Source organism: Hippocampus zosterae, chromosome 11, assembly GCF_025434085.1.
Source record: "Hippocampus zosterae strain Florida chromosome 11, ASM2543408v3, whole genome shotgun sequence".
In the NCBI taxonomy this organism is placed as follows: Eukaryota; Metazoa; Chordata; class Actinopteri; order Syngnathiformes; family Syngnathidae; genus Hippocampus; species Hippocampus zosterae.
In genome coordinates this window covers 15,207,211-15,220,948 of record NC_067461.1, presented here as the reverse complement: position 1 = coordinate 15,220,948, position 13,738 = coordinate 15,207,211, and the positions used below count along the sequence as shown (strand labels likewise).

The following is a 13,738-nucleotide window of genomic DNA, read 5'->3' as shown; positions in this document are numbered from 1 at the left end:
AGGACAAAATGGGACAAAAAAATGAGACTCACAGTTAATGGTTTTCACGTCTCCTGTCGGGCTACTCGCTACTGTGTAAAACGTGTCCCTGATGACACATTGGGGGCACCATGAAGCAGATGTTTAAACATGCACGGCTACTTCATGTATGCTTACCCGTGGCAAAGGCATTTCTGAATCTTTGACTACGGGTGATATCACTTGTGACATTTGCTTGTTCAACATGTTTTTGTTGTGGTGCTCACCTCTGCCTCCGCCATACATGTCGCCATAGCTGTTGTATTGTGTGAAATCTGTTGACTGGGGCTGCGGGGCAGAGGAAAATTGCTGAGTTTGGTTTACCATAAACACTATGTACTGTATGCATCACTGCATTATAACAAACTATATGAAACACGTAACAATAGTTTACTCCTGCATGCGTTCCATAAGGGACAGCATTAATACAACAACACAATAATCACAATGGTGAAAGCATATCAATCCAATGTTTTCTCATTTACAAATATAGCTATGTAAGATTTTGTATTTTTCAGACAGTCCCTTTTTTTTCTTCCATCTGCAGTCACAATGAAACTTCTTGAGATCTCACCCGGTGAAGATCAGTCCTCCCATATCCAGGCAAAGAGTTTGTTCTCGCTGGAGAAGTTGGATCTGAAAGTTCCAGACAAACTTATTTATACATTACATCAAATCCAAATTGACTGCATTCAGTGAGAAAACATTGAATGCTTCTCTTTACCTGCATCTCCATTATCCTGCTTGGTGTCATAGCGCTGAGCGGAGACACTCCTTGTGTAGCGTTCCCTAATCTGCTCTTTTTCCATCTCCTCCCTGAGAATTAGCTTTCCCAAACCTGACTGGATCTAAATATGAAAATACTTTCCAAGTCAAGTACCATTCCAAACAGGACGATTAAGAATACAAAGCATGTGCAGGATATCTAATTGTTATGGTTAAGTATTATTCGATTGACCTTGTTGAGATGTTCTTCCTGAAGCTGCTTCCTTTTCAAGGCATCTTCCTCCTCCTCTTCTCTGGATCGTCTTCTTCCCTCTGTACCTGCCAATCCAAATACAGCCCCCCCCAAAAATATCGTAAATTTACAAGTAAGATGCACATCCTGCAGGAGGATATCGTGATGTACATATAATTGGACAGTGCAACATATGGTATGAAACAAGTTATAAATAACAGAAAGAGAAGGTGTATTTACACTAATGAACTAAGAAGTAAATAAAATACAGGGTGTAAAATGGGACACAAATGTGAGACAGAGTTGACAAGACAGACAAACAGGGGACTTTTTGGAATCTTTGGGTACGCTGACATGTGATGTTGACTTTGGTGGCTTCAATCATGTACTTCCTGGAATGACTGCACGTCTAATACACAGAACAGCACAGATGTAAGTCACATGGACACATGTCAGTTTGAAGTCAGTCTCAGTTCTCTCTGTCTAAGCCATTTGTGGCTTTATTGTGTACATACAGTATCTTGCGCCAAAGAGGGCAGGAACGTAAAAAAAGTGAAACTGAAGCTACGCTAGTAACTTGAGCAAATAAATAAATAAAAATAAATTATGTGGTCGCAAAAGAAACAAAGCTTTTTATGCGCAAGCGCAACATACCGGTAATAGATTTGCCAGTTTCCAAGAGTGCTTAAACGTGAAGCAGGGATGCAGTTAAGGATTTAGAGCAGCCCCAGGGGGTGAAACAAGAATTAGTTAGGTGAGGTTTGCCACGCCATGGCTGCAATGCAAGCATGCCCATTAGGCGCCTACTGTACCTAATAGAACGTTAGGGGAGGGCCAACAATCGCCCTCGCTCTGTAAGCTGTCATCAGGAGAGGGAGCATGGGCAGCAGGGAAGGTGGCAGATCTGATGATGTCATCAGCCGACTTGCTTTGACGTGCTATGGCAGCTGTATATAGGTTGGTAACCATGGCAACTGATCTGTCAGCGTTTACGACGCTTGCTCAACCACATTTAGCAATGTGGGCCTTACACAAAGCAAATAATTTCTTCCACAAGACAAGTCAAGAAATGTTATAGAGTCAGCTTTATGAATTACTGTAAGTGACTAGTGGGCAAGTGTTTGTTTCCTAGAAGGGCTTGGAATTGTCAAAATAACCTAATGAACAACACTACATGGTTAAAAGTAGTGGGACAACTGATGTTCAATAAATTGAGTTAGAAACATATTACATGGCATATGGTAGCATCCTGAAATTTTTGGACATGTCTTTGTTACTGTGACGTAATATATACAGTACGACTCACAAAAAGTTGAAGGATGAACCTAAAATGCATTATAATCTTTACAGGTGAACCTTATCTCACCTTCTCTAAATTTTCAAATGCATATGACCAACTATTAATGTTTCCACATTGTTTTCACAACTTGTTCTCCAACAAGGAAGCTGACTGGGAAAATTCACAATAGATCTGTGATTCATGACAACTTCCAACATCATCCACTTAAATGCCTTTCTGTGACTCTGCCAGTCTCGCTCTCAGTTCACTGGCCGCTTCGCCCTGAGAACATCCTGCCTGGATCCTTGCAATGGTGAGCTACTGTTGATCAATTGTTAGCTGGCATCTTGTTCTCATAATGTAAAAGTGCGAACAGCTTGATGAGGAGTGTTTACCATAAATACAAATTGTAATTCAATCAGAAAAGTTATTGGTTGTTCCAAAGGTACTGAAACACTAGACAGTTAAAAAAAAAAAAGTCATATTTGCTTCACTAATAAAGGTGCATTTTAGGTTCAGGTTGAAATTTCACCGTAGATGCCAAAAGTTACCGTATGTGAGTAGTGAAGATCCAAATAAATCAGGAACTAACTCTTATCCCAACAGATAAACAATTCTATTTGATTTAATTGCTCAAACTGAACACATTACATAACGTTATTCTCAGGAAACAATGGAAAAACTACTAAGCATTATTTGATGGGATAGATAAATGCTGCAGGTGACGCAGAAGTGGACAAGAGACAGACTTCAAACAGTGCACATAAACTGACAACGGGTAGCTATAAGTTAAATAACTATGACCCACTCGCGTCAGTATTCAGACAAAATTCAGATGAGTAAACAAGCTGTAAATAGAAGAAAAGGTACCGTATTGTTTGTAGATGGGTGGTTTTCTGTAGATGTTACTGCCTTGATCTGAAATTGGTCAAATAGAGATCATTTCTTTTAAAGACCTTTTGGTATTTATGCAAAGCACATGCGGTACCAACATTTTTCTTGGTGACTTATTATGATAACATAGTTCTACGCACCGAAACAGCCTAATGCTCATCTCTCTATATATTTAAAAGTATCAGGGTAAAAAGCAACCTAGCAAGCTTCCAGATAAATGAACAGATAGAGATAGATGAACAGTGACAGGGTGTGCTCCGACTCCTACCTGGGAGGTGAAAATGTTTAGGGGTCAGACAGAGCGGCGGGGTGCCCGGCCGGCTGTCGGGCCTAAGCGGGAGAGGGGAGCTCCGGCCGCTTGGTGAGTCAGTGCCTCCAGTGAGAAGAACCAAAAAAAGGAACGTAAACAGGGATCCAATAAGGGGATCCTGAGCGTGGATGGGGACAACGCATATGGACAAGTGGGGCGAATTTGGGGTTATTGTTAGTCTTGCCGTCGTAGATGAATGCTGATAGACGAGTGGTACATTATGGAGATGATTATTATTTGTTATATCGACATGCCTGTTTGCTTGTACTATGAAATGTGACAACCGTAATTTGTATGCCTACAACGAGGCAAAATATAGCTGGATGTACACTTACACAACAAAACTTTCGGATTTGGAAGGAGTGGCATTGTTTATCGTGCGTCATTCAACTTCCATCATAGAACATGAAACACCAGAACCTCTCAATGGCATGTAAACAGCAAATAAACAACACCAAGAGCTTGTCATCTGCTCATGCTGAAGTAGTACCGGTGTCACGAATGAAGGCACAAGCTGTTCGACGAGACATGCTGATGGGTCCAAAATAACAAACGAGGCATGAGGTGGCATCCCAGGCTGTAATGGAGATGATGTGCTATCTCAGGGGGAGTAAGGGAGGCGTGGTGGTGGGGACAGGGGGCGGGGGGAGCACCTTACCTTGACTATGGGGGAGGAAGTGGTGTCTAAAAGGAGAGGTGGGCCGGGAGTCACTATTTCTGGAGCCCACACTGTTACTGCACAAGGAGGAGCAGAGTTTCTGCATGCCTGTCAGAGCTTCTGCGGGGGGGCGGGGGGGGGGGGGGGGGCGAGTGCGGCACCCGGCAGCAGCCGCCAGAGCGACCAGTTGTGGGAGGGTGATAGAGGTTGAGAACGTGAGGAGGAAATGGGAAAAGGGAGATTTGCAGGCATTCAAAAATCCAAAGAAATGACAACTGAGGTGAAAAGAAAGGAAACAAACTACACTCTTGTGCACAGTTAAAAAGGGAAATGTGATGCCAAGGATGCAAACTGGCTGTCTGGCTGTTATGGGAAGATGCCACTTTTTTCCCCATTCAATTCAGTTACAACAAGGGATAACAACCAATCAGTCAATTTCAGCGAAGTTTCCTTTTCACATGGTTAAAAAGATAAAGAAGAGGAAGCGAGAACCCAATCTTACGAGGCTTATACCTTTCCCTCAGTTCACTTCAACAATCGCGAATCATCTGTACAATTGCAGGAAGGATCCACAAAAAGGACTCACCTGGCCTGTGAAAATGCTGCGGGGACCGTGACAGAGTGGGGGTGTAGCCATGGCGATTATAAACTGGCGAGCCTAAGGAGCCCTGACTGGTGGACCTCTGGAGAATGCGTTCTCTTTTGTCATAACATCCCTGACATAGAGTATACACAAAGAGACAGTGTTTGATGATGGTAAGAACAGTACCATACCGACAATCCACATACAAGAAGAAAATTGAAGTTTGATAAAAAACTAAGCTCACCTCATTGGATAGAGTTGGAGACATGGTTCTAAAAGACTGGAAATAAGACAAAGCATAATTAAATCAAGTTCTGCCTTGTCAGCATCATTTTAGTCATTAATCGTTATCAAATCTTTCTCTTGCTAAACCTGTGCTGCAAAGAAAAAAATAGCAAGGCATCATATGGAAGCATAATAAACTGGATTTTATGACAGTATCACTCAGTTATGTACATTTTTTTAAAAATTGTTTTTTTTCCTGATTTTGTTTTATTTATCAGATTAAGGGGAGCTCAACTGGGCAGTGCCTCACAGCAACATGTGAGTGGGCTGTAATCGTAAAAATCAGTTTTATCTGTAAACGTCTTTCCAGACCCTCCAGGACACTGCACATGAATAAAACAACAGTAAATCTGTACTCTGTGGGCAAGTTCCTCTCACAGTTTGAGCACATATGAGCGAATGTGTTTTGTCTGTCTTTTGTGTCAGGATCCAGGTTGTACATGGACACCGCTCTTCCGAACTCCCGGGCTTCTTTACGACCTTGAACAGGAGCAAGATAGAAAATGGATGGATACGTCAGCAGCTGATGAAACTCACCTTTTCATCAGGCAAGGGTGAACGCTCCTTCCTGGCATGAAGAAGCTGTGAGGGACAGTGAAGTTCATGAGCAGATTCAGAAGGTGCCCCGGTAATCATTTAGAACGTTCACCAGTATTTTACAGATAAACAGAGGATAGGCTTAGGAAATGCATTCTTGCTGTTCAACATGACCACAAGGATGCTGTGCATGCAATGGGAGGAGCATGCAGTCTGCTTTACCTCTCCTACACTTTCTCTTCTCTCCTCTCTCTCCTCCAAGGAGGTGGTGTACATAGGTTCATAGGTAATAAGGTCAGGGCGCTCAATGTCATAAATGGCTTTGACTTTTGGAATGGCAGCTAGGTCTCTGTAATCAAGAATCTCATTGTCTACTTTTGCCTAAGGAGACAAATAAAGACAAACATGCACACACAGACGTAAGCAAAGAGATACTGCTGATGTAAAACCATTCGCTTCTTGAGTAAGGCACAAATATAACAGACAATTACTTGTACATAAATGGGGCCGGAAAGGATCATTTTTCATTCAGAGAGACGGGAAAAAAGAATAGACACGCTCGTTGAGACATACATGATGTCTGGGTGATATATCTTACATAGATCGTGTGACCCGGTGAGCCAGGTATGCTTGAACCAGGTCTGGAACAAATACTCTCAGATGACGATCTCGTTGGCTACAGGAGGGAAAAGCAAACATAAACAATATTTAGTCATAGGAGCTCATTTGTGCAGCCAGTTTGTCTTCAACCACAGGCCCCTCACCGACTTCAGATCACCCAAAACCCTCCAACACAACATCATTTAGCTGTTATGAGCATGAGTGATGGTAGAGATTTGCAACCCATGTATTTATGTTTCAGGAATTATGCAGAGTCATTTCAAATCTTTTCAACATGTCACGATGAGGGCATTCATTTGCAAATGCGCAAAGTGAATGAGTGAGCCGTAGTGTTGCCTTGCCTGTTTATGAGAAATGAACCTTTTGGATGACAGCAGCAATCTTGAATGTAGTATAATTAAATGAGCTTTTAAGCTAATGGGTAAATGGGGCTTTTTAGAGAAGACAAATTAGTCATTTATTCTGAATGGCTTCATGTGGAATCACGGAAAGTGCACTGCAAGCTGTCTCCAGCAGATGGCAGCAAACAGTGTCGTGCTCTGTGTGTACAGGGTGGTGGAACACAATGAAGCGCCTCACAGCCCATAGCGAATACAGTACCTGCCTTTCTGTTTTTTGAAGAAATAAGAGGGACGGAGGCAGTAGCTGTGGAGGAAGGGAGAAGGGGTTCACAGGACATCACACAGGGGTTGTTCATCTCCAGTCTGACAAAGTCCACTCGTGTGCTCAGGGGCACCGATAAGTGATTTGGGACCCCGCGAGAAAAGAGCTCTCGGGGCTCCACCACTACCACCATGTATTTTTTAGGGTCCCCGTCATACACAGGACCCTCTCCTCCTTACCGGTACTTTTTTCTTTTGACACAGCTATTGCACTGAATCAAAATAGAGTGTGAATGTGTACCTAATGCAATGTCAGATAAGTGGACGTCAAGTCAAACATTTCCAGGAGTGAAGTTTTTTCTAAAAAAAAACTCAGAAGCTTCTTCATTTCGCAAAGGTCATGCCCTCAAATTCATGTTGCACATGCAGCATTTTCACTCCATTCCCAGAGAATGTTATCAGGGTTTAGTTGAGGATAATGGAACATGCAGATTCCTACCCTCTCCCTGTGTCTCTCCTCTGTTCTAGTCGTGTTCTTGCAGCCGGGATGCCACACTGTTGATCCTGAAGAAAGCACAAAGTAAGGATTGTTTCCCAAATCTGACTCCTCGTCCCTTTAAGTGTCATGCAATTCTGGAAAGGTTTCTTGCAGAGGCAGCCTTGTGTCGACCGTGAGAGAAATGTCACTCAATTAGGTAATAAAGCTTTGCATTAGTGATGAGACTGGCATGAGGAAAACCTGACTGTTGGACAATGGAACAGTATGTTTAAAATAATGTAGTAATATAGAAAAAATGTCACGTCATCTGCAGGGTATTTGCGATTTGCCGAGGAGCCCGCCATGCAAGCCAAAACAAAGCATGAGACTTGATTTTTAGTTTGACTCTTTTTGTGCTTTCTACTGTCTTCGTCACTAATTTATTGTTTGTTGTATGAATTCTTTTTGCTCCAAGTACAGCACTTTGTATACAGCGGTGGTTGTTTTAAAGTGCTCTATAAATACAGTTGAATTGAGTTGAGAATTTCATTCGCTGCTTGTGCATCATTTTCAGTGTTATTCACCAATCAGGCTTGGATTTCAAACGATACAACTTCAAAGAATTTGTCGATAACAGCAGCAGAACGTGCCGCTCACCTTGTAGGTACATCTCCTCTCCTTCCGTAAACATCTGATTGCACCTGCTGCATCTCGCACAGCTGGGGTGGTAATGTTTATCTCCAGCCTGCAAAGCATACAGCACAAAGAAAAAAAAACCTGACTTCAGAGAAACGGCAAGATCAATGACATCCCGCAGCGGTGAGGCAGGAAATAAACCCAATAATCCCACTTCAATCAGCTATGCTCGGACCGCCAAAACCCGCTAAACTCTGGGACGGTTCATCAGATTCAGCAAGGGGACTTATAACAGCTCATCCAGAGTGTCTTTCTAAAACTGTGAAGTGCTGTCGTTAGTTATTTACTGTCAGTCCTAAATAGGAAGATTGTGGGCTGGCTGAAATTTGGCTATAAAAAGGTGAATTCAATGTGAAAACCTCCATTGTTGTTCAAATATCGGAAGCTCACTGAAAATTCAAGAGTCTGCCATGATTTTGGGTGCTTCAATAAATAAATGTAAGGAGCACATTGTTCGATTTAATGATAGTGGTGCATGGTGAGCTGCAGAACAAATTGTTCCAAAAATGTGGCACTGGTGTTGAATTTGTTGTGATAATTTATTAACGGCACCCCATTCATACTTCCTCAACACATTTAGTGGCTCAACAATTCTATTTGAAAGAATCTGCATTTGTTTTCTTTTTTTGCAGTTTTCCCACCACGCTCGGGAGGACAAAAGTGCACATACCTTGGAATAAAATGTGCCGTGCAGATGATTCATGACAAGTTTGACACATACCGTGCATTGAAAATTTGTTATGACATTACTTGAGATAGTAAATCAGTTTGACGGGGAAATATTTGCGAGGTAGATCTTTGAAATTAAGGCCAAGCGGAACACCTCGCAGTACGATTTCACGGACAAAGCTTTTTATCTTGAGTGGCTATTATTCTACTGCTACAGAGAATATGGCAAAGAAGTCTGCATTAAAAAGAAAAAAAGTGATCTTAATCAAGAGTTGGACGAGACCTCCATTATTGGGACCCGCTGAATCTTAAGTCCTTGTTTTAGCACGATATCTACGAAGCAGAGTGGAAGCTCTCCTGAAATCCAGATGGAAGCTCATCGTGCTTGAAAGACACCGGTTTTATCCATTACAATACACCGTATACATGAACTAAACTGATTTTAACAGATCTCAAGAGTGATAATCGTCCAATAACATAACATAGATAATAGACCAAAGTAATGGTGGTCTAAAACAATACGTGCATTTCGTACTGTATCGAGGAAGAGCGGTATTCATCAATCCAGTTGAGTTCACGAGATGTTTAACTCGTCACTTGTGTCCCCGATTAAACTGCCAGACAGCCTGGCATCACTTTGGCAGCGCTGTTGCTTTGGCAGCAGCTCAGGAGGGAGATGCAGAGAGCTCTTTTCCTATTGTCATATAGTCCAGCCTTAATACCGGATTACCGTAAACTCGGCTAGCTGGCGGTAACATTTTCATACCACTAAATGACTTACTGACTGATTGGATCACTGTCTGCTGGGCATTCGAGCTTGATGGGGGGAGGGATATGTGTGGCTATATAGGTTTGAAGCGTCGATTACATTTGCAGACAAATATTGAATTTAGAAGGGATGCTTCAGTACAGGTTTCATTATAGATGCAAAACATCACATTAGACATTTTATGTAATATTTATGCAAGTGATGGCAAAAGGAGCCGGAGTATGCAAGCATTTAGAGTTATAAAAAGCTGAAAAGCTACCCAGAATTAATCTTTTAGCAGAACACTTTCATGTCAAGAACTGTTTGGCTCCGTGTTGAAGAGATTACAACACAGATTAACAAAGTACATTTATGGCAAACTGAATTTAGATGTGGACAGCACGTTACATAAATCCACACGGTGAAATAAAAACAGAGCAACAACTACTTTGGGTTAGTCGCCAGATTCCCCAAATTCATACTAATGGCTTTCTCTTACCTCAAGTACTTTGCCTGTGATGAATTGATGACACGCTTCACACTGGACTCCAAAATGAATCTGGTAGTCCTTCTCACAGTACGGTGCACCATCCCTAAATGGAGGAAGTCAACGTTGAACATCAGGAACGGTGTTTTGAAAAACACTTGCTCAAAATACGGGAAGATAAATAAATATCGAGCCAAGTTTCCGCCAAACGGTTCAGCTCAGTTCAACTTTCCACTGTGCAGTTTAAACCGCATGTCCGCGATAGTTGTGTACCTCCTCTCATCAGGAATCCCATATTTGGATAATGATTTATTTGGATCATCCGTTTTCCATGGTGTAATGTTTATACATGATGAATCTTCAATGATTTTTCAAAAGAAAATTTTATTTTGAGTTAAATTGAAGTTTAATTTAGGATGGGCCTAAAACATATACCACACACACACCTCCATTCATATTGTGTTAAAGGTCCATTAGCTTTCAGCTCAATCTTTGCTTTGTGGCCATCGACAAGCGTCTGACAAAATTCGGCCTGGATATTAGACCACTTTTTGTTGCGGGAACAAAAGTGTCGAGTGCCCAACAAGTGGAATGTGACAAATCAATTATTTTGGTTAATCTAGTCTGGATGATAAAAATGGCAAAAAAATCCAACCAATGTAGGCTACAGTTACTTACTTGCTGATGTACTCTCCGGTTAGCACTTTACCGCAGGCCTTGCACTTGAAGCAGCCGAGATGCCACTGTTTGTCTAATGCTAGGAGAGCCTGTCCATTCTTAATATCTCGACCGCATCCTGCACAATCTAAAGAAACAAAAGATACATTGAACGGCACCGTCAACTTTGCATACGCTTGGAGAAAAAAAAAGCCTGCAAACAAGAGCGCTCTGACACAATTCTCACTTCAGTGAAATCATATTAAGACTGAACAGCGATAATTATTGTACACTAAGTGAAGTCGAAAACTAAAGATGGTGCCAGTGATGAGGTGCTGATAAGTTGCCTCTTTCTATCATGAACATTTCTTTAAAAACTGCATCCATGTTGAAGAAGCCTGCAGAAGCTCTAAAGAGAAGGAGAGGCTGGTTTGTGTAATGAACAGCAAACTCCAGGCATCGCTTGTTTAATGAATAGCGGATGAAAGCGAGGAAGAGCGAGACGCAAACCGCAGGGGACGTGAGCACGTAAGGCCTAACGGGGTTGTGGCTCATGACGTGAAGAGAATAAGCATATCTTATTCATAGATGACCTTGTCAGAAAGCTCTCCAAATGCCAGCAGGGGGACTGCTGAGGGTGAGAGCAGTGGCAGGAGAGAGAAAGAGAAGAGGAAAAGAAGGGACAGGGATCAGGGCTTGCAAATTCCCCTTTCCTGCCAGGAAAAAAAAAATTGCTTAATTTAGAAAAGTATTTCTTGAAAAGATAACAACCTGCCTAAATCAAAAACCCTCCATCTTTGAGTATTCTGGCATTGGTTACGCTCTATCGTTACATAAAACATGTTCAATGCACAATAATCAATAATCCATGGTGACATTACAGCTGCATAACTGAATGATGCCCATGACTTCTTCAATCTTCCAAATGCCTACTTGTGGTCCATGGCAGTTTGAGTTGTTTACCCATACAAGGGACGGCCTGCTGTGTTCTTTTACAGATTGCTAAGGCTGATGCTAAGGGGTAGTGTCGTTGTGGCCATTTTAGCCAAGGGTGATAAGTGGCATGCCCTCGCCCCACTTAAATGTCTAATAACCCTTTCCCACTGCCGCAAAACCACGCGTAAACACGCATTTTTGGGCAGCGGGAAAGGCTCACTGGCCAGTGTCGATCCGTGCACGCCATGGGAGGCGGGTTGTGATTGCCTCCGCTCCGTATCGCTTGCAGTTTAAAAGCCTGAGACGGTAGCTGCCCGGTAATTACGTGATGACATTGGGCGGTACGTGATGCGTCATAACATCGCTCGCCATCGGCCTCGTATATAGCACGCACCCCCGCAATTTCGGCCAAAAATTCACGTCGTCCATGTTGTCTCAGTAGTAGCAAAGAGTTGATCCTCCGCCGTTTTTCGACCATTTTGAGGACAGTAAAAAGCATGATAAGGGAATGAATACTCGCTCGCTTCCATGTTGCTTTGTTTACCACTAAGAAATCTGTTGCACATCATCTACGCAATCACAGCGTGGTGACGTAACCAGACACAAAGTGATAGAGGGGGGGGGGGCAGGCGCAGAATTGCCTTCTGTTGATCAATCAGAAAGGAGCAATATGCCAATTGGTTGTGTGTCGTCACGGATCACTACTATCCACTAGTTTCAGTGGGAAACGGGTATGAAGTGTGCATAATACATCAGCTCGGGGTAAATCTGTGTTCTGGTTTGCTGGTGGTAATGTGTGCCTTGCGTGCTGCAGGCTATCCGAGCTTTGCATGATCAGCACAGCTGTTTCTTTGCACCAGTATGAGACATGCAGCATGATACTGGCGCAACACATCAGCAAAGACTTTGAACCCATTTTTGAACACACCCTTGTTGCTGAGCCAATGTTAGTGGTAATAGTTACACCACTTTAAGGTTGTTTTTTTTCCCTTCAAATTGTCAGACTCTGGGGATGGAGGTTTATACAATGAATTCATGTGTTACTATCTTGTCCTTGGATAAATATTGTAGTTGCACTATTGGAATAAAAATATTAGTCACACACTAGTCTTTTAGTCACTAGTGGGCAGACACACATCCACACAAATGACCACGAGATATGAACTGTTTGTATAATGTCTTTGTAGTGTGTGTGTTTTGTCATCGATGTGTCAACAATGTCTTTATTATTGTGACTGTAGTTTGCTTTGGCATCTAACTTCACTGTGTCATACTGAGAAATTATTGCGCCGCCCCCCAAACCCCCCGGTTCTTTACAACAAAACATAAGCCACATCTGAAGAGAATATTTTTTAAATGGATTAGCTTAATCTTAAATACCACACTGTAAAAGACAATGCCTTCCTATGCTTTAACCTTGGAAAATGACTTACTGCTGGCACCTAAGATGTCTTTTGGTCCTGGAGACATTGGCTCAACACAGTACTGACACAGACAGTCCTTCCCGTTGAAGGTCACCCTGTCTCCGGCTGGGAATGGCCGTCTGTAAAGGGGATGAGATCAATAACAAAGTGAGCCGATACCTTATGGTTTAAGTTCATTGAGCACGGTCAGAACAGACAATGAGTAGACTCACGAAAATGCTACTTTCTGGTACCTTTTATTTTGTTGTAATAGGAAATGTTTATAAGACTGCACTAACCATCAATGCGAATTCACGTGCAAATTCTGCTTATTACAACCCAATATATATTGGAATCTTACTTGCAAACGGTGCAAACAAAGCAGGCAGGATGATAGGTCTTGCCCAGTGCAGTGACCACTTCCCCCTCCACAAAGTCCCCACATCCAGTGCAGCGGGTACCGTGCATGCGTTGGTAGTCCACTGTGCACAGATAATCTCCATTCTTCATGAAGAAGCCGCCCTGGGCCAGGTCACATCCGCACGCTGAGCAGAGCACACACAGTGGCATGGGCCGTTACCGCTCGGCCCGCAACACAAGAAACACCCAGTCAGGGTGCTCGCTTGTCACCACTACTTACTTGTGCACAAGGATCACTAGGTGCTTGAGAAAAAACATTTTTTCAAATTGTGTCTTCGAGACCTGTGACATTACTCATTTTCCAAAGGCGGGGTACCTACTAGCTTGATTGTTCATGGCAATTCAAGCTCTGTCCCTTTTTACTGTTGAGGGCACAATGCAACAATTATACAATTGTCCAGCTCAGGAAACACCCTTGATCTGCCCCAGAAGATAACTTGGCTTTGAATAATTCACACTGCAGTTAGTTCCATCTATTCAATTATAATCATGTTGTCAT

The 13,738-nt window shown here is 42.5% G+C and overlaps 1 protein-coding gene across 28 annotated transcripts in view; it reads right to left on the bottom strand.

Moving 5' to 3' along the window:
• Positions 1-13,738, bottom strand: part of ablim1a (actin binding LIM protein 1a) — a 41,222-nt gene that overhangs the window by 5,172 nt on the left and 22,312 nt on the right. For 6 of the 28 annotated variants that reach the window (XR_007964833.1, XR_007964830.1, XR_007964820.1 and 3 more), the window contains exons 3-22: positions 13,181-13,364; positions 12,850-12,959; positions 10,502-10,628; positions 9,836-9,929; positions 7,881-7,968; positions 7,245-7,309; positions 6,744-6,788; positions 6,121-6,198; positions 5,745-5,903; positions 5,523-5,567; positions 4,945-4,980; positions 4,704-4,833; positions 4,118-4,237; positions 3,418-3,522; positions 3,126-3,173; positions 1,789-1,923; positions 977-1,062; positions 743-866; positions 593-654; positions 246-306 (exon numbers count right to left, since the gene is read on the bottom strand). Coding sequence is in view for 7 of the 28 variants with exons in the window: in XM_052080452.1 (XP_051936412.1) it covers positions 69-88; positions 246-306; positions 593-654; positions 743-866; positions 977-1,062; positions 1,789-1,923; positions 3,126-3,173; positions 3,418-3,522; positions 4,118-4,237; positions 4,704-4,833; positions 4,945-4,980; positions 5,523-5,567; positions 5,745-5,903; positions 6,121-6,198; positions 6,744-6,788; positions 7,245-7,309; positions 7,881-7,968; positions 9,836-9,929; positions 10,502-10,628; positions 12,850-12,959; positions 13,181-13,364 (1,922 nt within the window). In the remaining 21 variants the exon portion in view is untranslated. Of the gene's footprint in view, positions 1-53; positions 89-245; positions 307-592; positions 655-742; positions 867-976; positions 1,386-1,788; positions 1,924-3,125; positions 3,174-3,417; positions 3,523-4,117; positions 4,238-4,703; positions 4,834-4,944; positions 4,981-5,522; positions 5,568-5,744; positions 5,904-6,120; positions 6,199-6,743; positions 6,789-7,244; positions 7,310-7,880; positions 7,969-9,835; positions 9,930-10,501; positions 10,629-12,849; positions 12,960-13,180; positions 13,365-13,738 lie in introns of those variants that run through there. The other 22 variants (XR_007964824.1, XR_007964837.1, XM_052080452.1 and 19 more) reach the window with 21 other exon arrangements.